Source organism: Ruditapes philippinarum, unplaced genomic scaffold, assembly GCF_026571515.1.
Source record: "Ruditapes philippinarum isolate M1 unplaced genomic scaffold, ASM2657151v2 ctg33_1_1_1_1, whole genome shotgun sequence".
NCBI classification, from domain to species: domain Eukaryota; kingdom Metazoa; phylum Mollusca; class Bivalvia; order Venerida; family Veneridae; genus Ruditapes; species Ruditapes philippinarum.
In genome coordinates, this window is record NW_026864681.1 from 357619 (window position 1) to 382635 (window position 25017).

The 25017-nt window shown below is 31.5% G+C and overlaps 2 protein-coding genes across 3 annotated transcripts in view; both read left to right on the forward strand.

Annotated features, from left to right (window-relative positions):
- Window positions 1–3563: 3563 nt before the first annotated feature.
- On the forward strand, window positions 3564–20511 carry LOC132726483 (uncharacterized). Its single transcript, XM_060711803.1, has 26 exons — window positions 3564–3681; window positions 5370–5933; window positions 6208–6246; window positions 6443–6534; window positions 6878–6991; window positions 7356–7713; window positions 8120–8275; window positions 8766–9039; window positions 9415–9557; window positions 9966–10080; window positions 10558–10697; window positions 11138–11266; window positions 11749–11778; window positions 12158–12272; window positions 12921–13084; window positions 13637–13723; window positions 14146–14260; window positions 14623–14900; window positions 15834–15948; window positions 16238–16386; window positions 17072–17186; window positions 17855–18024; window positions 18454–18568; window positions 18852–19057; window positions 19667–19781; window positions 20265–20511. The coding sequence occupies exons 1-26, from the start codon at window positions 3621–3623 to the stop codon at window positions 20509–20511; spliced, it is 4206 nt and encodes a 1401-aa protein (XP_060567786.1). The 5' UTR covers window positions 3564–3620.
- Window positions 20512–22479: 1968 nt separating this feature from the next.
- The window catches only part of LOC132726485 (mucin-2-like), a 42548-nt gene continuing 40010 nt past the window's right edge, over window positions 22480–25017 (forward strand). For both annotated transcript variants that reach the window (XM_060711805.1, XM_060711806.1), the window contains exons 1-4: window positions 22480–22529; window positions 22999–23116; window positions 23586–23737; window positions 24465–24579. In XM_060711805.1, the coding sequence (XP_060567788.1) occupies window positions 23025–23116; window positions 23586–23737; window positions 24465–24579 (359 nt within the window). In that variant the 5' untranslated portion in view covers window positions 22480–22529; window positions 22999–23024. The remainder of the gene's footprint in view (window positions 22530–22998; window positions 23117–23585; window positions 23738–24464; window positions 24580–25017) is intronic.

A 25017-nucleotide genomic window follows, 5' to 3' on the forward strand; every position in this document is an offset into this window, starting at 1 on the left:
TAATATGCGAAGATATCTGAAATTTTAACATTTCAGTGCTGATGCATCAGTAAAAACCCAGCACTGTTAGACTTTCGGTTTACAAACAAATAAACGCAAAGTTAAGTACCACCGATCAAAAAAATCGGGTCCTTGCATAATATACGTTCTCGTATTAAAATTAATTTTGACTTTAATCGGTGTATACAAGCAATCATTTGTAACACCATAACTATGAATGTTGTTTAAAGGCACATTATCCATATTTTTTTTATTCTTTAGAAATGTGAAACATGTGCTAAAATGATTTATTATTTTACTTAGAGCATCAACTGAAGAACGTATCACAATTTGCAGTAATGTGTTGTAAAGATAGCAAAATGTAAACAAAGTAGTATTTTGACTTCCATACAAAATAGAAATTCGCTATAATTTTAACAGATGATTACAGAGCAAAAAAAGTAAAAGTTAGTTTAGTTCATCTATATGGCAGATGTGTATTTTTTAGAAACTGTAAACAAGACACCAAAAAAAAAAAAGTTTTTTTTTAGAAATAAAACTGTAGCATTTCTAAGGCATATTGGGCCTTTAATTACAGAGACTCAGAGATAACTAATACGTCACCATTTAATGTAAGAAACAACTCTGTGACAGCCTTTACTTTTATAAAATTTAACGAAAGGAGAGATCTCTCCGAAATGAATAAGAATGTTGACAATTACAGGTCTGGTTTTATTGAGTGATGATGAAATGTGCAACCCCTCGCATGCGCACAAAGCGGTATGAAATACTCAAACCCTAAGAGTGCTGCACATTGGTCCAGATTTGGTGCATTTGTAATTATTATCGCAGGTGCTGATATCAAAAGTTGTTTCATCATTAGTTTAAGGTAATTCTCATTCAAAAAAATCCTGCCCATTTTACTATCACGACAATGACTAGAATGGTAAAACAATCTCCTATTTAATTAAATATATTGTTTTCAACAACAATCGTTAAGGAAGCAACCTTAATCAACGAATCTGTATACCTACTACATGATTGTATAATCATTATGACAAACGTCTGATCAGGTAGGGGCGTCCGTGGTCGAGTGATTAAGGTCGTTGACTTCAAACAACTTGCCCCTCACCGCTGTGGGTTCGAATCCCGACAAGGACTTTGGATTCTTTCATGTGAGGAAGCTATCCAGCTAGCTTACAGAACGTCGGTGGTTCTACTCAGGTGCCCGTTCTTGCCTGAAATAATGCACGGAAGGGAACCTGAGGTCTTCCTTCACCAGTAAATCTGGAACGTCGCCATTTGACCTATACTGTGTCGGTGTGACGTAAAACCCAATCAAACAAACAAAATCTTATCAGGCAAGTATTTTGTGTCATGACCTGTCATTTCAACCAAACTATTTGAACCATTTAAGCCAAAATAGAGTATGCCTGCTTGTGCCTGAAGTAATGCGCGAAGAGGCACACGAGATCTTCTTTCACCAGAAAACCTTGAAAATCGCCATATGACATATACATGTACAGGTTTCAGTTTGATGTGACAAAAAAAATCAAAACAAACCAAATACAATATACAGTGATCCTCACTTATAGCGAACTCGGATACAACGTACACTCGGATATAGGAAACACTCTTTATGAGGTCCCAGTATCCGTCCTTTATCTTATATCGAAGTGGAATGAAATTGTGCACATTAAATCTTTCTAGAACGCTTTAATTATTTAAGAACATGTTTTGTTTCCATGGTGTCCTTTTGCTAATACTTAAAGTCAACTTTGTCGATAAGATTTTTATTTTTATTTTAGTTCTTTGTTGTTTCAACAGCTCTGGTTTCAGCTTTAATTAAATTTAAAATTTTTAAATAAATTAGTGGAAATAATCTCGTAATTTCACATGATAAGTAAGAACATTTGGAGACGCACATGGTTTCTCTCTTTTTTTCGGAAATCATAAACCGGTTTCATAGTGTTTTATTCTATATAAAGTAACACGTTATCATATACCGCCAATCCCATGACCTTAATGCTGTCAATTAGAACTCAGTTAGTGACTAAATAAAATAAAAATAAAATAAACGTATTTTTTTGCCATCACTACTTTTAAACATGTTTAAAATGCAGACGTTGGATGATATTTTGACTGACATAAAGAAATGGCTAAATTTGTAAAAATGGCTAAATTTGTAAAAATGGCTAAATTTGTAAAAATGACTAAATTTGTAAAAATACAAATTGTCTACAATTATAAACATTAGTATTGTATCCTCAAATTGACCTCTGTGTTAATGTTTGTGATAAAAAGAAATGCCAAACCTTACTTTAAAAAGACAACAATAAATGGAAAGTATGCTCCTTTTCTATAAGAAGAAACTATCTTAAATATCAATTGATGTTGAATTCTGCTTAATTCGGTGCTGGGGGGGGGGGGGGGGCGTGCACGGTAACTTGCAATTTTTCATTACCGTCCATGAACAGGCTCAAACAAACCGAGCCTGCAACATTTTCAATTTTGCCGTGTTGGGCTTTCTTTGGGTTTTTTTATTGCTCTATTCTAAGTGGTGCAATTATTTGAAATTGCAATAGTTTTTTATTATTTCTGAAAGGAATCTTGATGTTTATACTATAATATATTATTGCGCGATCAAGTGACAGCATGAACTATGCCTCAACTATATAAACCAGTATCTAACAAAGATCTCAATTGTTTACTTTATCCTACTTTTAAGGCCGATATTATGCTCCAGAAGAGCTTTTATAATTATTTCTATAAAAGTCATTTATTTACGTTGTACTTTTATAGCTTATAATAGGTACGCGTAGGCCAATTTCTTGAACGTACTTTCTATTCTGTTGCTTTTTGGCAATTGTTTTTGCTACTTTTATGACAAATAATTTCACATGCACCGAGACTTTCTTCATGTAACAAGCATCTTACATGCGCTAAAAGCATTTTTTGAATGTTGTAAAACTCATGTTTGCCCTTTCTAAAGAAGTAAAAAATTGTTCTTTTCTGAGGCATAATGTGCCTTTAAACTACTATCTTGTTCTGTAAGATACACATGGTATACTGCAAATGGTTTAGGGGTACAAGCATCTAATCGTATTGACATTATTTCGTCTTGTATAATAATAGGATATGTTGATAGATTCATAAACCTTATGACACGATTCTGCAACACATTTGAATAAAATCATTTTCCCTTTTTTGGTATCACCCAGCCTATTGAAATATATGCTGATTCAAAAATACTGCCAATCCCGTTAGTTTTGCTAAATTGCTGCTTAGTTGTGCAAAATAATTGTATTTTTCAACGGAAATCCTACTTTTAAGGTCACAAATCCGTATGTGATCTGCGACATAACCTATTGTCTTATCTTTGCTGAACATATTGAGGCTCCTGTAAGGACACTTTTATCTTTATTATATAAATGAAAGCATTTTTACATAAGATTTTCCATCTCAACCATTCACCAAGTTTATGAATTCACGTAAACCCCACTAAAGGCCTTCGCCGTTTCTTTGCCAATCCTTTCATTGATAAAAATGGATCCTTAATGTTGAACCATGTGACCAGGAGCTGTGGCCCTTATATAAAAGAGACGGCTAACCTCTGGGAAAGCATTTCGACTTTCGGCAGAATGATATGGTCTATCATTCTTGCTCTTACCGTTACCTGCGGGGCGGTAAGGGCCCAAATGGGTAAGTTATCTTCTTTTTTTTTTTTAATTAAGCCATAGACTCGATCCTTTGTAATTGTTATTTTGTTTTTGTATTTCAGTCTCAGTTTGTTTTGGTTTTTCTTTCTTGTTTTGGTAAAAAATATGTTGCTGGAAAAATGAAAGCACAATTACATTGCAAAATCATATAAAAATGGCTGCAAAATAAGAACATTGTAAACAATGTGTAACATATTAATAATTTAAGTTAAGCTGTTTTGTGATAATGTTATAGGACTTAATACATATATATATAACTTGAATGTTTTTTTTTATTGAAGCTGTTTTTTATCATTAAAAAAACAACAAAAAAAAAACAAAAAAAAACGAACGTTCCAACTTATTCGATAGAAGACATAAATAGTTTATAGAACTTAATTAAGAGGAGGATATAAAGAAAAATGATGAAATTTGGTGTCAAAATTTTGTCATATATTTGCATTTACTTATTATTGCCTTTCTGCTTTGGAACGATTTGACAAACATAAATAAACATAGCACAGCAGAAATACAGATTATGAACAGTCTTTGGGAATAATAATATACAGTAATTATAAAACATATTTATAATACTATACAGTTATAATAATACATATTTATAATAATATACAATAATTAATATACAGTAAGGAATATATGACATGTATAATAATCTAAAGGTATGAAGTTACTATACTGTATTTTTTTTATCAATTTCTTTCTAATTAATATACCGTATAATGTTCTATTAAATACTTATACACCACTGAGAAAAAAAGTAGATTTGATTTTATTTGAAACAATTTCACTCATCCCAAACACGATTTATAATTGTCAGATAGTCAATATAACCCAATTTTTTAAATTAGGACAGTAATAGATAAGAGATATGTTCGTATATATAAGTGAACTCGACACATATATTCCAACGATAAGAGTTTAACATGTATATAGTTTCTCTTTTCGTTCCAAAATGAAGACAGAGCTGATGTTATCTCATACAATCCCAACAATGCTTATCTGTAGGTCAATTCATGACTGTGATATTCACAAAAATAAGATCAAACAATTTTCTAAAAATTGTATTCACTACATTTATTTGTATATGGTTTTATTAATATAAAACCATTTCAATTTCACATCAGTGTACATGCCTGAATTATGAATAATATAAAAACTTAAGGCACCCATTTTTATATTTTAAGTAGATATTAGCCTATTATAACAAATATTTTATGTGAAATAGATATGCCATGTACAAAGATATTACAGTTGCATTGTGACACAGTTACGTTACGATTGCGCGTGCGCACATTTGCATATGTGATACCCATATGCATTCCTTGTGCAATGTATTGAAAAAGACGTTTAATTTTATCTCCATATTTACATACGAGGTATAAATAAATGCTTGTAATGAAAGCATACATAAAACAAACAACAAATAAGACGGGAAACGGCAAATAACATTAAATGCATAAACAAACAACAAATAACATGAAAAACAACGAATAGTACGGAAATTAACGAATAGCATTGTAAGTGAACAAAAACAAATAACATGATAGACAACAAACAGTACAGTAAATAACATGATTAATAAAAACATGATAAACAAACAACAAATAACATGACAAAACAACAAATAACACGATAAACAACAAATAATATTATGATTATTGTCTATTGCAGGATGTGATACCAAAGCGGATGTTACGTTTATGATAGACTCATCTAACAATGTAGGCACTCAAAACTTTCAGAAACAATTAAACTTTATAAAAGATGTTTCGAACAACATGCAAGTGGCACCTGACAAGGTTCAGGTCAGTGCGTTGACATTTGGAACTGGCGTTACAAATCAGTTCTACCTTAATCAATATACGGATAATAATCAGCTTCAGCAAGCGATTATGAATATCCCGTATAAAGGTGGACAAGCCAAAATGGCAAACGCCATCCGATTTGCAACGGGTACCTCTTTTAGCCCTATCCACGGCGGGCGTGCTGACGCTCCTCACGTGGCAGTGCTTTTAACCAATCAACCCTCAGGGACAATAGACCAGATCAAACTCGAGTCACAAACTGCGCGTGACAATGGTCTTATTCTCTACACGGTTGGTGTTGGAAACAAGGTAGACCAGAGCGAATTGCAGACCATTGCATCTGACCCAGATTCCAGACACATGTTTTCGTCACAGAACTTTGATGCTTTAGGATCTCTTTCCGATCTGTTGGCAACAAAAATTTGCAATGGTATGATTTTTTATAATAATCGCTCTTAGATAAAAAAATACGCTGATATGTTGCCTTCAAAAAAAATAGTGCATGTATTTATGTAATAACATTATTTACAGCTGTTTTCTGTGTTGTAAAATAACTTATATGTGACTTTATCTCACATTTTTTGTTCTTAACTGTAAAAAAAATGCCATTGTAACAGTACTAAACATAACCACAAAAACACATCATAGAAGACTTCTGAAGAAGTAAACAACAATAATAGTTTTAATGAATTTATTCATTGCAGAATTACCACCTGATCCGACAATGATTCCAAAGCCAACAGGTATGTTTTGATTATCTTTTTAAAGTATTATAATAAATGTATATTCATGCTTGAAACCAGAATCTTGTAACTCATTCATTAAATAAAGATCTGATTTTAATATTCAGAGTTTCTCATACTTTCGTTCATTTCTTTGGAATGTTAACATTGTACATTTTAGCATATATAATTTGACAATAAATGTCCTTTCAAACAGGATGTCTACAGAAAGCCGATGTAGTATTTATGGTAGATTCTTCAAGCAGTGTTGGAAACACCAACTTCCAGAAACTTGAACATTTCCTAAAGGTATTTATTAGCTTTTTGGATTCTGTTATCGTTAGGTATTTTTGTTATTTGTGTTTCATCTTCTCTTTCCAAATTGCTTCATTTACTACTAGTATTTAGCTAAATAGTTAAATTACATGTATGATATTCCTGGGAGATGAGAATGAACACTAACCTTGATAAATTCGAGAAATTGACAGTCATTTTTAGTTTTTTCTCGTGTATTGTTAATATCAGAAACTTCAGAATCCCAATAACCAACAATGTATGTACATAGCTGGGTCGGACTGCTATGGTGTTACTTAAAAAGCAAGACATTGTTGCAAGTTTTAGAGAATATGAGAACATTTTGTTTTCTGTACAGGATGTTGTATCAAAAGTCGATGTTGGAGCAAATAAAGTACAGGTTGGAGTTGTTAAATACGCCAACTACCCGTCGGTAGAGTTCCCTCTTGGACAATACCAAACGCGACCAGAGGTAAAGTTAGCTGGTGTTTTGTGTGTATTTTATATGTTATTCGGGCAATTTAGTTTCAAAGTAAAATCAAGAAAATCACCTTAAGTTGCATGTATGAATTGTATACATCGCATATAACACTTTAACGCTGATAAGATAGGATTGTTTTCCTTAGATTAAAATCACCTACAATAATTTGTATAAAAAAAATAAAAGCGCTTATCTGGACAGTACGTAATAGAGAAACTGATTAGTTGATACATTTTAAATAACATACTTTAAGACAAACAGAAAAATGCTATAAATAGACATTGATTGGGTTTACTGCACTTTTTGTTCATGATTCATTTTGTAATTCCAACAAACTTTACCTTCATTTACATAGGTAATGAAAGCCATTGAAGGTATGACATACCTTGGTGGTGGCACTCACGATGCCGATGCTATTACTTACACCGGACAACAGGTAATGAGCCAATACAGCGGAGCTCGAGGAAATGTCCCAAGAATTGCCGTTCTCATCACCGACGGAGGGTCCTCCAATCCTCAAGCTGCTGTAGCTGCCGCTGACAAAGCCCGTACTGAAAACATTGGAATGCTCGCAATCGGTGTTGGGAATAGAGTAAATAATGCCGAATTGAATAAAATAGCTGACAGCCCATCATCAGAAAATGCCTTCCATGTTAACAGCTACAACGATCTTGATGCTATAACAGACAAACTTATTGCCCAAATGTGCAAAGGTAAATACATAAACAAAATTCACTAGACAGTTTTTTTATATACACTTGTATATTAAATGGTGGAATCGGATCGCAACTAATTGCGATTTCATGTGATTATGTTGCATATATGTATTAATTGCATGTTAACAAGACGATGTTCATTTGTATAAGTCTAGAAAAAGTAGAAGTTCTTTCCTGTTCTGTTCATATTTCATTTTTTTTATTTCAAAAGATAAATATCAATGGAAAGTAAAGAAAATAAAACAAAGTAGGTTCATACTCTCTGAGAAAGAAACCTGTATTTTCATGTAATATTTTGGAATCTTGGAAAATTTACACAATTGATGGAAGTTTAAAACATGAATGAAGTAACAATATTCCTGAATGAGTTAGTTAATAAGATTATGTCTATGTCCATAAACAGTTAAGGCTACCCAACCTTCACTTACTGGCGTCACTCTACCTCCGGATCCATGTAAAGATACACTAGCCAATTGTGCTCAATATGGAAATGATGTCTGTACCAACTACGGTTCATGGGCTCAACAAAACTGTGCTAAATTCTGTGGATTCTGTACACGTAAGTTCAAATCCTACATATATTCTACAAAAAATATTCCAAATTTAGTTACTGTTTTCACACGGTTGTTTCCCTTGCTTCTATTGTCGCCATTTGCTTCTCATTCCAATAGTTTTAACACAGTTGTTTCCCTTTCTTCAATTGTCGCCATTTGTTTCTCTTTCCTGGAAAACATCTACCAATAGTTCCAACTCGTTTATCATGATAATAACGCGAAAATGGGCATTTAAAGTCAATTAAGATAAAAAAGAATATCATTCTATTTTGATTCTGTAATTTTAAATTAACAAAATCCTGAAATAATTCATAATAATCTTTAATGGAAACACGGATTTCTAATATTACATATAAATCCGTGATGGAAACGACTAAAAATAGTTCAGGAGATGGAAGACCTTTTAGGCTGGTATACTTTTCTTTTTATAGAACTAATGCATATTAGTATTTTATGCAATAGAGCATACATGTTTGTTGTAATCATATACTTCAGCACTTTTCACAAATGCCCCACCAAAATGTGAAGACAACTTGCCAGACTGCTCTAATTACGGCAGAGATTACTGCGCCCAGCCAGGATCATATGTTGCCCAAAATTGCCAGCTCTTCTGCGGATTCTGTTCTGCCAACACTAGTTCATCTGGATACTACGGTAAATGCTCCTACAAGAGTAAGAATTACAAAACTGGGGAGAAATGGTATGATGGCTGTGACTATGAATGTATCTGTGAGGATGGAAATACAGGAAAATACAAATGTAGCAACAGGTATTTATTAGTGTTATTTCTTAACTTAAGTTACCTCCCTTGAAAAATTTCCTTGTAGGCTACACATTCTATTGTTATATGTAATTAGATGGTTTAAAAACATGTTCTGTGTTTGACAATTTTAGCATTGAAGTACCCTTGCTAAATGTATATAACACTGTTTACATTAGTTGTTGACTAGTGTAAATTGAAATACATGTTTAATCAGAGGAATTGTAGAAAATCCATTCCGACTTGCAAAAAATCAAGCCTGATAAAAATATTTTCATTCAAAAGGTGCAGGTTTCTATTTTTTTATTATTATTTTAAATATCTTGAGCTTTTGTTAAAAAATGAGATAGTTTCCACTTATGAATTGCTATCATTGATTTACAGATGTCCAGTTTATCACAACCTTCCCGCCGACTGCACCCTGATTGCCCAGCCAGGTAGTTGCTGCCTCGAGCCTGTTTGCAACTTTAACCCAACAGTCAATGTGCAACAATCTAGTGGCCATGCTGTCACAGCAAATGGAATCGGTAATATATATGCAGAAAAATATTAATAAATTAGTGTACAGTTATTCAAATATATACAAATAGCTCAGTGAACTACATGTAAGAAGAAAAAAATATACCCAGCAGAACATATTTGTTTTTTTGTTTTTTTTAGTATAAAAGGTATCACTACCTGTACTTTAATTTGAAATGATGTTTTTGATCTGTTGTTAATAGCAGTTTATGTGCCTGAGCAAGTTAAGACATATGATTCTCATCCCGAAAATAATCGGCACATGAGAACTTCCCAAACCAGATAAGCTGAATGGTTGCTTGATGACAAGTACAGTGTATAAGTGTGACTTAAAACCCAACAGATGACATACACAGTCATGCCTCTATGTGGTTATAAAACAAAATAACTAATGTTAGTTGTACATGTTGTTACAGATGTGTGTGTATACAAGGGCAAGCAGTATTACCAGAGACAAAGCTGGAGAGATGGATGTGATTACCAATGTACATGTACTGATGCTAAATCTGGACTCTACAGATGCGAGGACCTGTAAGAGCAATCCTATTTCTGTCTCATTTAACCTTTCAACATCAGGGTCACATAAAGGACACTGCAGTTTTGTCATAATTTTAAAAATGTGATTTTTCTATTTTAATAAATACGAAACTCCAAAGATTTTTAACTCTAATTAATTAACATTATCAATTTAAATAAGAATACAAAATGTTATTTTTTCTGTATTTGTAGCTGTTCATCTAAATGTATTTGAAATTTCATATTTCAAAAAAAAAAAAGATTAATTATTTTGTATCCCTAGAAACTGTAGCACATGTTTTGCTGTGTTTGAGAAATATGTTTTAATTTATTTTCATTATTTTCATATGTAAATACTGACCCCAGTTATTTAGCCTTAAACGCATTTTTATGGGTTTTTTTTGTTTTTGTAGGAAAAAAGTTGGCTATTTAACTTAAAGTTTCATATTTCTTTTGTCAACAAATAAGCATATGCTTTATTCTATTGTTTAGGTGTCCATCATACAGCAGTATTCCTCCATACTGCCATCTTGAACAGAAAGCCGGAGAGTGCTGTAAGAAACCAGTGTGTGAGTTCGACTCCCAAACAGGAAGTTTCCAAGGTTCAGGATCAATCAGTGGTTATGGAGTTGGTAAGTAATACCAGTGAACATTTTACTTATCTATAGAACATGACTGTTATTATGTTTATTTATCAGCATCATGTTTTGTTTGTGTTAACTACAATCATAACTTGATTAACTTTGTTAGAAATTGTGCTGGTGTTATTAGTTCTCGGCAAATGATATTTTAGTATTTTAATACAGATTTTAATGTTCTGCTGAGATCAAGAATCATTTTAAGAATATTGTAATAAAATGATTTTAGTTACCACATGTTAACATCAGAATGATTTCGGATGAACAGAGTTATTTTGTCCTTAAGATATTAAAATTAAGGGTTCTGATCAAATCTATAAGTTCTTATGATGTCTAATTTACATAATTATGAAAAGATATAATTGTTGAAATACACAGCACTTCATAGGATATAAATGAGTTGATAAAGATGATATAAATTGTACATTTATTAGGAGCTAAACCAACAGAGCATCCACCATGTTTGGATGCTATCTCTTCATGTAACATGTATGGCAAGGATGTATGTGTCAGCTACAGAGGATGGGCCGCTGTTAACTGTAGAAAATACTGTAACATGTGCCGTGAGTATAATCTTTATCATATCTTTGTATATTTCATCACAGATCTATATCAAAATTAATATAAGATTCTAATATCATGTATAGTTCTATTTTGGATATAAAAATAAGAGGTGTTAAATCAATTACCCTGCTAGAATTGAAAGGAACTACCTTTGCCACTAGTATAGAGCCAGGCCAGTCTTCTGAACAGGCTTTATACTGGACTGGTAGCTTACTTTCTACATTTTGATATTAAAAATCCCTTATACTTTACATGGACTGTGCAAAGTTCAAAGGAGGGAAAAAAATCAAGACAAAAATTTATCAAATTATGGGCTAATAAAAAATCTTTTAAGCAATGACAGATTTTGACATAACAAATTAAGCATTCATTCATAGAATAAAAGGAAAAGAATGTTTTTCTTATTAAGTGCCAGATTCCCATACAAGTCTGATATTATTTAAATATTATTTGTGTAACTAATATTTATTTATTTTTCTAGCTGATGGACTTCCACAGCCGGGACCAAATGGTAAGTATCCATTTATTGTCATATATCATTATTCTAAACTACATACAATGTAATATATATACTTAAAAAGCTACTTTATTTAGAATAATACTAGTGTTTTGACTTTCTTTGAATTATAGAATTCAACTGTCTGCAACTTCAAAATCTTAGAATTGACTGTGTCATTGCTTATTTAATTTTAAGTACATATGGCTATCAAATTTTTAGTCTGGTGAGTGTTCAAAGACAATAACATTAAAGTAAATCATGTTTAGTTGTGACTATTTTTGTTAATTAGAATATGTTCTGATATCAGCGCAGACAAGGTTCCCAGGGTGGGGAGTACATCGTTGTTTTTTTGTTTTAATGAAATTATATGTAAATTTTGATACATTTACAGATCGATGTGTGTATTCTGGTAAACTGTACAAACAGGGAGAAACATGGAATACAAGCTGTGATACACAATGTACTTGTGAAAATGCTATCTATGGTTACTACAGATGCGTAAACACGTAAGTAACGCTTCCTTTCAACTACACACATATTGTCACCTTAGTGCAATAAAGAGTTAAGTACTTCTAAATGTTTTCAGAGTTAGCCAGTTATTGCTTTAAGGTGACGATTTATGCCTTTTTTATAGAATAAAACAAAAAGATGTTTGAACCCAGATCTCTTCTTGTGTATGAAATAATTTTTATTGCTTGTAAAAAAATGTAAAAGAACATCATAGCTGGTTCAATAACTTGAACCCATTACCTAATGAAACCCAGTTATAATATTAGACTCTGCTTTGCCAGAATCGACATCTGTCTATTTACTGTTTGTCTTGGAAACTCAATTTTTGTATTCACTTATATATTTTTTAAATCCCTTAAATTTTGAATGGAAACTCCCAATTCAAAGCTGGGTAAATACTTCACAAATATAAGAATGAGATATCTTAGGGGATATAGCCTGAATTTTCATAACTACATTTAGCATGTATTAGAATCTATATATGTATTACTGGGTGAATAAATTGTAGTGAACCCAGACTTTCATTACATTTTAGATTATTCTATATTGTTTGAATTTAATTGAACAGTCTATGTGTTATTATGTTAATGTATTACACATACGCTTATTGTGAAAAATATAGCTAAATTTTGATATGTTTGTAGATGTCCAACATATAACAATTTACCAAAGGAATGTAGCATGCAGAAGAAGGCTGGAGAGTGTTGTCCAGTAGCGCAGTGTGTTAATGGTTTCTTCTTGTCCACCTCTCTTACGCCAGGCAGCATCGGTAATGGTGGTGCCATCAATGTCACCAACCCACAACCAGGTAAATTAAACATTTCATAGAAATGGAAGTCCAAATAAATTTTCTTATTAGTGGCTAAAGCAATAGTATAATGGCTGAAGCAATAGTATAAAGGTGTTTTCAGAGATTAGTTCAGTAAAGGACCCTTTTTTTGTTCTACATATCCCTGTGTTCTCTCTAAAATTGCGTGTCCTCTACTTAAATTGTTTGTTTTCTAAAACTGATAGTATATTTATTAGGCTTAATGTATCTGTGTTCTCTAAAACTGTGTGTTCTGTAAAACTGATACTATATAAAATGCTTAATGTATGTGTGTTCTCTACTAAAACTGTGTGTTCTCTAAAAATGTGTGTTTTGTAAAACTAATACTATATTGAATGCTTAATGTATATGTGTTCTCTAAAACTGTGTGTTCTGTAAAACTGTGTGTTCTGTAAAACTAGTACTATATTGAATGCTTAATGTATATGTGTTCTCTACTAATATTACACACTATTGTGTTTCATTTTCGATATTTAGTAAAACTTTCATTATAGAAATATTCATTAGTGCATAGAATAATTGTAACTTCAGGCATAACATATGTTCCACCAAAATCATCAACTGGAGGAGCTTTGCAACCAGGAACCGGCGGCACCGGATTCTTTGCTCCTTCTGTCAGTAAGTAATAATTTCTTTAATCTATTTAACAATTTTAGGAATTTTGGCAGTAACTTATATATGTTGCATTGAACCCTGACACAAACAGACTGTCAGATGTCTTTATAAATGAAATTTTAGTGTTCAAGGGTAAAAATATGTTACAAAATATTTTTATAGAATTTTACAGCAGTAAATATTTTTTGCTTCCATAATCTTTTGCTGGAATATCAAAAAAATTGTAACATAAAATGTCTCTGGTATAAAACACACATGAATATTGTACATAAGCAGAATAAAATGTAGAATAAAATATTACGGAAATATGTTTGCCTTTCCTCGGAATTTCATTTTCTCTAATGCTGACATTGAACTAATGTTTAATTACTCACAATGTTTCATTGTTGTTTTGTAAATTGAAAAATTTTGGTTATTTTACACAGGCGGTTGTTTATACAAGGGACAGATTTATGTACAGAATCAAGCATGGGAAGATGGTTGTGATTTCTCTTGTATCTGTAAGGAAGCAGGCACTGGCCTCTACTCCTGCAAGCAAAAGTAAGAAACCTTTTTTCTTCTCTAGATATGTGGGTGATTTTAAAAAAAAGGAGTAAAGGAAATTTTCATAAGATGTAGCCCACTTAAATAAAAAAAAATTTGAGACTACAGTAAAAACTTTGTGGGTTTCTAATGTATTAATTAAATGACATTTTAGACTGTTGTTGTTATTAAGATACAAGTGTTTTATGAACACTGACCAAATTGATCCACTGCCTGTTAATGTCACAACTTCAATTTTATCATTGCTTGTTTGAAATATAACAATAAATTAGGTAAATCTAGAATCTTTATTGTCCACAAAGATTTTTTTTCACTATTTTACCAAGTAATATATGTATTGTTGTTGTTTAATTCAACAGATGTCCAAACTACCCAGCTCTGGCTCCCTCATGTCATATGGAAACTGATCCCAATGATGAATGCTGCCAGGCACCAAAATGTAACCCAGATCCAGTAACCCACAAGATTCCAGTTCCCCTCCCAGTGTTCCTACCAGCCACACAGATTCACAGTTTAGTGGAACCACCTAGGACAGACAGTTACCACCCATTCACTTCATCAGTGACCTTGTACCCGACAGGATTCACACCAGCCCCACCAACTGTACCAACATCTGGTGTCGGTACCGGGGGAATTGGTAAGTTTCTTTTCTAAATGTCTGAAATATCTTATAATACAGCACATTTGTAGGTGTCTTTTCATTGGATAAACAAAACATGATATATACAGTGATAATTATGTAACACCACTTATGTAATTTCATATTTATATCTAAAAAAAGGGAAGATTGAAGTATAATAAATTTGTTATAAAGATTCCTGACAGCCTAACAGCTCAGGTTATATTTACAAACAACCCTTTATATATAGGGCCCATATATATAACCTGTCAAAATTTTTTATAACTACCGTAATCTAAAGTGAAATTTAAGTAGAGATAGGAGAAAGTGTGGCTATTTTAAGAGATAGGCAGATGATAAGATTATCATATATGTATGTGAATAGAACATGTGTTACTGCATGAAGTTTTAGACTTAAAGTAGATTTAATGATATCTATTTACTTAAAGATAACTGATCAAATGAGTATTTGGTTCTCACGTCATTTATCACTGACTGATAATAATAAAAAGAGAATAATAGAAACTATCATTAATTGATCATGCCCCAGGGTTTCTAACCCAATGAGTGATTATTGTTTCCACTCACCTGGACATATAAGAAACTAAGAAAGAAAAAAACATCAGTCCATGAATAAAATAATGAATTACCTTAATTAACATTTTGTTTCAAAGGCTGATTTCATTTTTATAGCTTCAAGATTTCATGAATTCTTTCCATAAAGTAAGGCTGTTTTCATGTTATATACAAACAAAGAGATTTGTGTGCCAGTCGTTAAGATAAGAAAAAATTGTTCCCTTTTTTTTAAAGCAACAATGTCAGAATCCATATTTTATTGTATTTAAACTTTTTATTTTGATATAAGAATATGGTTTAAAAACTGGCATGTCAATTCTGATTATTGTAACAATATTTTCTGAAAAATGGGATGTATTAAAGTAGATATTCCAGGTCATTGTACATACAGAGGACAAACTTACAAACAAGGACAGGTATGGGAAGATGGATGTGACTTTAACTGTGTATGTGATGATGCAAGCAGGGGACACTACCAGTGTACTGAAAAGTTAGCTTCCTTCTTTTGTGTGCTTTATTACCTCCCTTTATGATAGCTAACAATATCTGATCTTGCATTACCTATAGTAATGGTTGACCAGAGACTAATAATAAACAAAATGTAATAGGCATTCAGGAACTGATTGTGATAACCAGCACATCATAGAGGATAAGATAAAAATTTAGTGAATTATAGCATTTGAGCCCATGAATACAATTCTTTGCAAGTATTGAAATTACTATAAAATTATTAAAAATTATGATCGCACCATAAATACCTTGGGCATTTTGTTTTACAGATGTGTACATTATGGCATACTACCCAAACAGTGCTACCTGATTAAAGATCCAGTGAACCCCTGTTGTGACATTCCAAAGTGTAACTTCCAAGTTAACTTTGTAACCCACGTAGGTGAAGTGAAAACTACAACCTCAAGGCCACATGGAGGTATATGATTCACTGAATGTTGTTTTTTCCCCATTTATCTTCAATTTGTATAAGCATGTGGTTCAAAAGTTGATTAATGCTGTTTATATATGTATATTAAAGGAACTCCACTGAGGTCTAAAAGCCTAAAATATAAAAAAAATTCAATTTCTCACATAGATGAGCTGGGGCAGGTAAAACAAACTGAAAGAAATGCAAAATATGATTGAGAAATATAAAATAAATTGCAACTCTTTTCAAATTTGGAACATTTCTCACAATTAGAATAGAGTAATGATTCTAGAAAAATTGAGAAAGTGAATGATCACAAGTTATGGTCTGGACCTACATTAAATAATACATGAATCTCAAAAAGTTATTTTCAGTCTTGTCATGTCAAAAAACCTCAGTGGTGTCCCTTTAATTTGTTGTTCAAGTTCCAAAAATGAAGAAAAATTCAGAATGAAAAGAAAAATATTATTTTAATAGATATATATTAAGTTACGTAGTAAGTTGTTTCTTAAACACATTTAAAAAAAAATAACAACAAAAGATTGAAAATTAAATCTTTGGAACTCAAACACTTTTGTCCAAGTTGTCCATACCAGTCACATTTTCTGGCATGTCTAGCTGGTTCTTGTGCTTTTATTTTTTTTTTTCACTAAAGAAACCTTTATGTAAAAATGTTTTTTGTACCATGTTATAGAATATTGTATATATGAGGGACAACAATACCAGCAAGGTCAGACATGGTACGATGGCTGTAGCTTCAAATGTACATGTGAGGATGCTTCCGAAAATAACTACAGGTGTCTCACAAGGTACGTATAAACTACATGTATAGATACATGTATTATCTTTCTGACCTCCGGCAGTTACACAGTTATATTATTACTTATAATACTGCATGTTTGTTATGTCACTTTTCATTGGATAATCATGATATTTATATAGTTTTATATACAAGGCTGTTGTCAATGCAAATTGAAGACTAATCTCTTTTTTCCTTGCCGGTGACCAGCACATGGTCTGGTCTGAAATACAGCAGGCATATCCCTGATATCTTAACCAACACTGTTTGATCAGTTACTGTGCTAATGGTGATAATTATTTAGTTGAGAATGACAATATCAAATTTCTATAGTAATTAGGACACAACATGGTCTGTAACACAAAGTCAGCTGTAAACAAAGGTTTAATTAAGCTAGAATCTATGATCTTAAGCAGTATATCTTAATCTGGAGAAATATTGTCACAAAATGTTAAAGTTACAGACCTACTTGACATTCTTGTAATTTTTTATTGAAAACATGTACATAATGAAATGATATCTGAAGAAAAAAAATACATGTACCTCTAAAAAGAACAATGCGTCAAATGACATGTCCTTATTAAGTTTCAGGACAGTTTTATTTCGAAAGAGGTTTCTTTGGATATAATCCAGGAGGATTTACTGTATTTTAATTACCTGTTATTCTGTATCATTTAGATGCCCAGAATATGAAGATGTAGATGAGACTTGCGATTTCCTCCCCGATCCCAAGGACCCTAGCTGCTGTGTCATGCCAAAATGTCCAAACAAAGGTCCTACAGCTGGACCCACTCAGCTACCATTACCAGCTTCAACTGGTTCATTCATTGGACAAGGAACTGGAACTGGTAAGTTTGAGTTTCTGCTAAGTCTACCTTTGAATATTTGTGAGAAGTTTGCTTTTAAAGCTCTCAATTCTGATAAAATGACTTTTTTGTTGATGAATCTTATTCCCTTGATAAGTGTTGACCTTCTTCATTTATTTAAGTGTTAGTAAACATTTAAACAATATATGATTTTTAAGATGGTTTCAGAGGTCATTAGTATTGCAGAAAAGTGTCAGTGTGATCAGTGCCTTAGAGGGCAGTTTTATCTTTGTTTAAATTAACTGCTAAAATTAACCTCTGAATTATAACCAAGAATGTTTTAAAGCTTACAAACAATTTTATACCAAGACCTTGATCTACTTTCATTGTGATAATTTCTATAATAGGCATGTTTGGTGTTATAATATAGTTGGGATATAATAGGATCTAATAAATTTTGATATTTTTCAGGTTACTGTGAGTACAAGGGTGTCCACTACAACCAGGGTCAGTCTTGGCAAGATGGCTGTGACTTGACCTGTGTCTGTACTGATGCAGAATCTGGTCTCTACAGATGTACAGAAGTGTATGTATTATTCTATACCCTGTTTATGTCTGATTTTGTATGACTGAAAAAAATATAATTTAGAGCTTAAATTTTTGAGTTAGTCTTAGACATAAATATTTCAACAACAGAATACCCTTGCTTATTTTCTCTAGTTAGTATTTACAAAAAGGGTAGATTTCTACTTCATGAAATGATGTGTTACAAGCATTTTGTTAAAAATACATGTGTATCACATCCCAAAAATTAAGAATTTATATTGTGCATAATTTGATGAGTTGTGAATTTATTTTCTATAAAACAGTTGCCAGAGATATAACAACCTGCCTGAATATTGCACACTTGTTACCGACTTCACCAACCCATGTTGTAAGAAACCCAGGTGTAACTTCCCTGCTGTAACACAGGCAGTAACAGGGGCTAACACCCCATCCACACTTGCACCTACCCCAAGACCACCAGGACAGAGCCCACTACCCCAGACTGGAACAACTCTAGCTCCACACTACAGTAAATACTTGTTTATCTTCCATTGATTCTTTTTAAACTTTGAAAATATTCCATTTAAGTTGATAACTGATATATTCAATTCTCTACTAGAAAGTAATCCTTTGTTAAATCGTTGTATTTTTAGTCCAATCAAAAACTGCAGGAGAAAGAATTTAGAACTTTATAAATCCAATCGTACAGTTACTGAAGAAAGAATTACAAAATGTATAAATCCAATCATATAGTATAGAAGAAACAATATAGATCTACATTGATCCAATCATATAGTACAAAAGAAACAATATAGAACTATATAAATCCAATCATATAGTACTGAAGAAAAATAATTTTGAACTATAATAAATTCAATTTTAATGGTGCAGAAGAAATGATTTAGAACTTGTTAAGTTTAATAACATTAGTATATAATTCTTTTAAGATGAAATCATTTTCCTTAGATGAATCATTGTTATAGGAGACTACTGTATGCCATACCATTATAATGTATAATTTTTAAGATTAGATAGAATTATGATATAAACATGTAAAGCTAAATTGTAAAGCGGTGATTTGAATATCTGGTAGATTTTTGCCTTTTGTTTTTCTTTAAATTTTGTATCATTATTGTAGAATTCTGTGTGTACAAGGGTGTACAATACAACCAGGGTGAGATCTGGGAAGATGGCTGCCAATACAGATGCCGTTGTGACAATGCTGACAAGGGTCTCTATACTTGTAATGAAAGGTAATTAATTATCGTATAAGTTGTGTAAAACACAAAAAGGAAAACACTTTCAGCTCTAGTTCACATGTAATTCTTGGTATTTATTTCACATTCCTTACAAAATGTTGAGATTTTCTCAATGCTCAGTTGAAATTTGTGTAAATTGATAAAGTAGAAGTGGATATTAAGAATGTACTTCAAGTTATTTCATTGCATCCATGAAAAACATGTGGCTATAAGAAACAATTATGTTTTACAAATACAAACCTTTCATCTTCTGGAACCAAAAGTAAATAGTGTTAAGCTAAAAGAATAGAAAAAACCAGGCTAGGAAGCACGTATATTCAGTCTGACTAGCCTCTATTCTGTTGGCTGATATTGACATTCCTAACATTGGTAATGGACAGTTCCAAAAATAAAAGCTGGACAAGTCCATTTATAAAATTCAGTAGGTTAAGGGTAGTAAATTATAGTTTACACATCAGTTTAAATTCTTGTTTCCAGATGCGCCTCTTACGACAATGTACCTAAAACATGTAAGATGGTCACTGACCCAGCAGATTCTTGCTGTCTGGTACCATCCTGCGCACCCACACCAGTGTCAACTGTAGCTCCTGTCCCAGGGGTCTCAACACCTGCCCCAACCCCATACCACGTACCTACAGCACCCCCAGGACAAGTGACAGGCTCCGCCAACGTTCCAACACCAAAAACAGGACAGACCCCACCACCATTGAGTATGTTCTTATAATTGTTTAATTCATGTGTGTGTTTGTTTAACTAAAAGAATGTTTGTTTATCAGTCTATGTACAGTCTGCTTAGTTTGTTTTTAGTTAAACTTTGTTTGTAAATTCCTACATTTTTTTTTCAAAATTGTTTTTAAAAAATTTTCATTTTGATTCCCTGAATTTTTTTAAAAAAAACCCCTTTTTTTTTAAAAAAAAAATTTTTTTTTTAAAATTTTTCCCTTTTTTTTAAATTTTTCTTTTCCCCCCAAAAAAAAATTTTTTTTTTTTTTTTTTGGGGGTTTTTTCCCAAAAAAATTTTTTTTTTTTTTGGGGGAAATTTTTGGGGTTAAAGGGGAAAATTTTGGGGGGGGGTTTTTTTTTCCCCCCTTTAAAATTTTAAAAAAAATTTTGGGGGAAAAATTTTTTTAAAAAAAATTTTTTTAAATTTTTTTCTTTAAAAAAAAAAAGGGGGGGAAAAAAAACCCCCCCCCCTTTGGTTTTAAATTTTTAAAAAAATTTCTTTTTAAAAAAAAAAACTTTTTTTTCCTTTTGGGAATTTTTAAAAAAAAAAAAAATTTTTTTAAATTTTTTTTAAAAAAAAATTTTTTAATTTTTTTAAATTTTTTAAAAATTTTTTTTAAAAAAAAAAAATTAAAAATTTTTTTTTTTTTAAATTTTTTAAAATTTTAAAAAATTTTTAAAAAAAGTTAAAAATTTTTTTAAATTTTTAAAAACCCAAAAATTTTTTTTTTTTTTTTTACCCCCCTTAAAAAAAATTTTTTTTTTTAAAACAAACCCCCCCCTTTTTTTTTTTTTTTTCCCCCAAAAAAAACCCCAAAAAAAACCCCCCCCAAAAAAAAAACCCCCAAAAAAAAAAAAAAATTCCCGTGAGTTTTTAAACATAAATTTTTTTTTTTTAAGAAAAAGTAAATGATGTAAAAACAATTTAAAACTATAAAAAATGTTCTGGACAAAATAAATATATTATAAGTAATATATAAAATTGTAAAATTTAAGAAATAACAAACTCCATATTTTCAATATTTTTGGTAGAGTTTTCAATGCTTTCTTAGCATATATTCATTGCACAAGGTACAATTATCACGTTTATATGCTAAGAAATATTATATACCGTACATATTATAATAATGGTTTATGTCCCCAGATGTGTGTGTATACAAGAGTAACACCTACACACAGGGACAACAATGGTACGATGGTTGTGACTATGTTTGTACTTGTGAAGATGCTATGGCAGGAGTTTACACATGTAATGAAAGGTCAGATATATATTTGATTTTATTTCTTCTTTACTTTTCTTTTTATTCTGTCAGGGGGGCTTGGGCCCCCTTTTTTTTTAAAAAATTTAAAATGAGTAAAAAAATAATTTTCTTTTTTCCATTATACTGTTGTTTTGTGGGAAGTTTTTTTTTTTTGTTTTGTTTAAAAAGAAAATTTAAAATTTTAATTTTTTCAGTTTTTTTTTTTAGAAAGTAGTATTCAAAAATATTTTTTTTAAATTTCCCGGTTTGATTTTTCTTTCCTTTTAAAATTTTAGGGAAGGGGGTTCCCCAAAAAAACCTTTTTTTTAAAAAACTTTTATTTAGGGTTGCTTTTTAGAAAATTTTTGGGAATTTTCAAAAATTTAGTTAAAAATCTTTTTTAAAATTTTTTTTTAAATGGGTTTTTTTTTGGTATCATTTTTTCCTCTTTCACAATGCCCAGCCTATGGTGCCCTACCTGCCCAATGTACACTTGTACAGAGTTTCCAGGATCCATTAATTTTGTAAGGGAACAAAAAAAAAAAAACCCCAAAATTGGTTTTTTTGGGGGTTGTTTTTTTTTTTTTCCAGAAAAAAAAAAAAAACAAAAAAAAACCCAAAAAAGAAATCAAACCAAAAGGGCCCCCCTTACCTCACCCCACCAAAAACCAACCACCACCAAGGTGTTTATATTGGTGGTGTGCTACCAACCCCAATGGCCAAACAATGGCACCCCCAGGATACTCCCCAACACCCGGACCTTCAACCACAGCTGCACGTAAGTATTGTACCATCAAAATATTACTATCAAACCATTTTTATATGATTTAACACAATAGCAGATGGTTCACTAATGCCCGAACCCTTGCTATATATATACTCTTGTCAAATGTTTGTATTATATATTCCCTTAATACAGTCTATGTCATGAAGTTTTAGTTTTTAACTTCAAGTAAAACATTTTTGCATTAATCAAAAAAAAAATTAGAAACCTATTAGTTTTGTCATTCATTAACTTAGGTTAACCTTAAAATACAAAAAAAACCTGGTTTGGCAAATTATTTGGTGTAGTTAATAAAATGCATGTAGCAAGCATTTGATGAAATTTTAGTTTTCAAAATGTTAACTGAACCCAACATTCTAAGTAATCCATTATTACACTATCATCCCGTTATAACAAGAAAATATACACCTTAAGTCATTTTGAAAGCATGCTGATATAAAAAAGAATATTTTATTAATTACAGCAAAAGTTTGCATCTACAAAGGAAACATGTACCAACAGGGACAACAATGGCAAGATGGCTGCAACTACAACTGTGAATGTATTGATGCCATGTCAGGACAATACAAATGTACAGAAGTGTAAGTATTACCAGTTTTTGTCATTTTTTTCCAGACATATTCACTATACAAACTGTTCTGTCCACTGTATCATAATCAAGCTTATATTCCTTTTATTAAAGAGAAATCTCAATTAGACTGAAGAATGCTTTTCAAATTAAACATTCTGAGGACTGAGAAATGTTTTGAACTAGGTTTTATTTTGGATTATTTCAAAAAGTAAAGAAGTACTTAATATATGCCTTTGATATGATATATGGAAATCCTTAAATTGACTTCCGTACATTATAATAAATCATTATAATTGTACAAATTGCCAAAAAAGCGATAGAAGAAATAGATGGTTCAGGTAAAAGGTCAATGAGTAACTTTCGAAAAACTATAAAAGTATACTGAAAATAAAAGTGCTTTTGAGAAATAAAGTAAAAGCAATATTCTGGGCCATGATGGGGCTTGAACAACTTATGTATACAAACATTGTATATTACAGCTGTGCCAAATATGATGACCTTCCAGCTGGCTGTAGAATGATCACTGACCCATACAATCCTTGTTGTAAAAAACCATACTGCCCAGCCATTAATGTCCCCACACCAGCTCCACCAGGTGTCTCCACAATGGCTCCTACACCAGCACCAAAAAGTGAGTCAAAGAATATATTATTTCTAAATAGTTGTGTACTACACTTGTGTTACCAATGTTATTTCTGAACTAAGCCGAATTTTGAATCAACACATATGAGTACTTTGTTGTTCAATTGTATTGTTTCTTTAATATATATAAACACATTCAGGTTATAGCTGAATTGATTATAAAAAAGATGAAATGAGAATTTGCAGCTTAAATTTGTATAGTGACCATTTTTCATGCATATTTATAAATCATGAAAGTTTTTCATGAAATATAAAATTTCATAGTTAAATAAATTATTGAAAAACTGAAGGATCATCAATGAATATCTAGGATAAATTCTTGATGCAGTTTTAGTTTCAGTTTGGATATACTGGAACTGTTATTCCCAAGAAATTATGTTGAAAAATAGTTCATGTCTATATCCTAAATATTTTGTAGAAATGTAAAAAGAAATGAAGTACTTTATTTGGTAAAACCTTGAATGAAAGTTTCTGTGATTTTGTTTGGTCTAACTTAGCTAGAACCAAAAGGGATAATCCTTTGCTACCATTAAAGAGCCAGTAAAAACTATAGGTCCGTGCATTCTGTCCATTCTCTATACTGCTGACGGATTGAATTTAATTTTTCATCCTGATGTCACCAAATTTGATAATAGGTAATTCCAAAGTAATAGAAATTAGAAAAGTCTGTTTCAGAAATTCAGCATTTTTAGGGGTTATAATTGTGATTTTTATAGCTGGCTGTATGTATAATGGTGTGAGGTTTAGTGTGGGAGAACACTGGAATGATGGTTGTGACTTACAGTGTGTATGTGAAGATGAAATGACCGGATTCTACAGATGTAATGACAGGTCAGTTATTATTGTTCCTTTTCCTAACACAATATTTCCTTTTCCTGACATTATATGAGAGGTAAACTATTAATAAGTAATGTACTTTAAAACCCTACTTACGAGACAGCTTGGGAATCTGGAGGAAAAAGGTCTTAATAGTGGGGTGGCCCTAAATTGGATTGTTTTAAAAAGTAATGTTGACATCAAGGGACAAGATTTTAGGGCATTATGTATGCACAAAGTCATTTATAACAAATTCTGAATTAAAATGTAATAAAGTTTGGAGCATTCAGACACAAATTCATAATTGAACATAAGATCAGCTTATTGGGAGACTATCAGAAGTTATTGATGTTGAAGCAACTATACTACACCAAATTTATCTTAAATATTTGTTTGATAAATATTTGTTTGATTAACATTTGTTTGATATTTAGGTAGGCATTTGAGTACTCA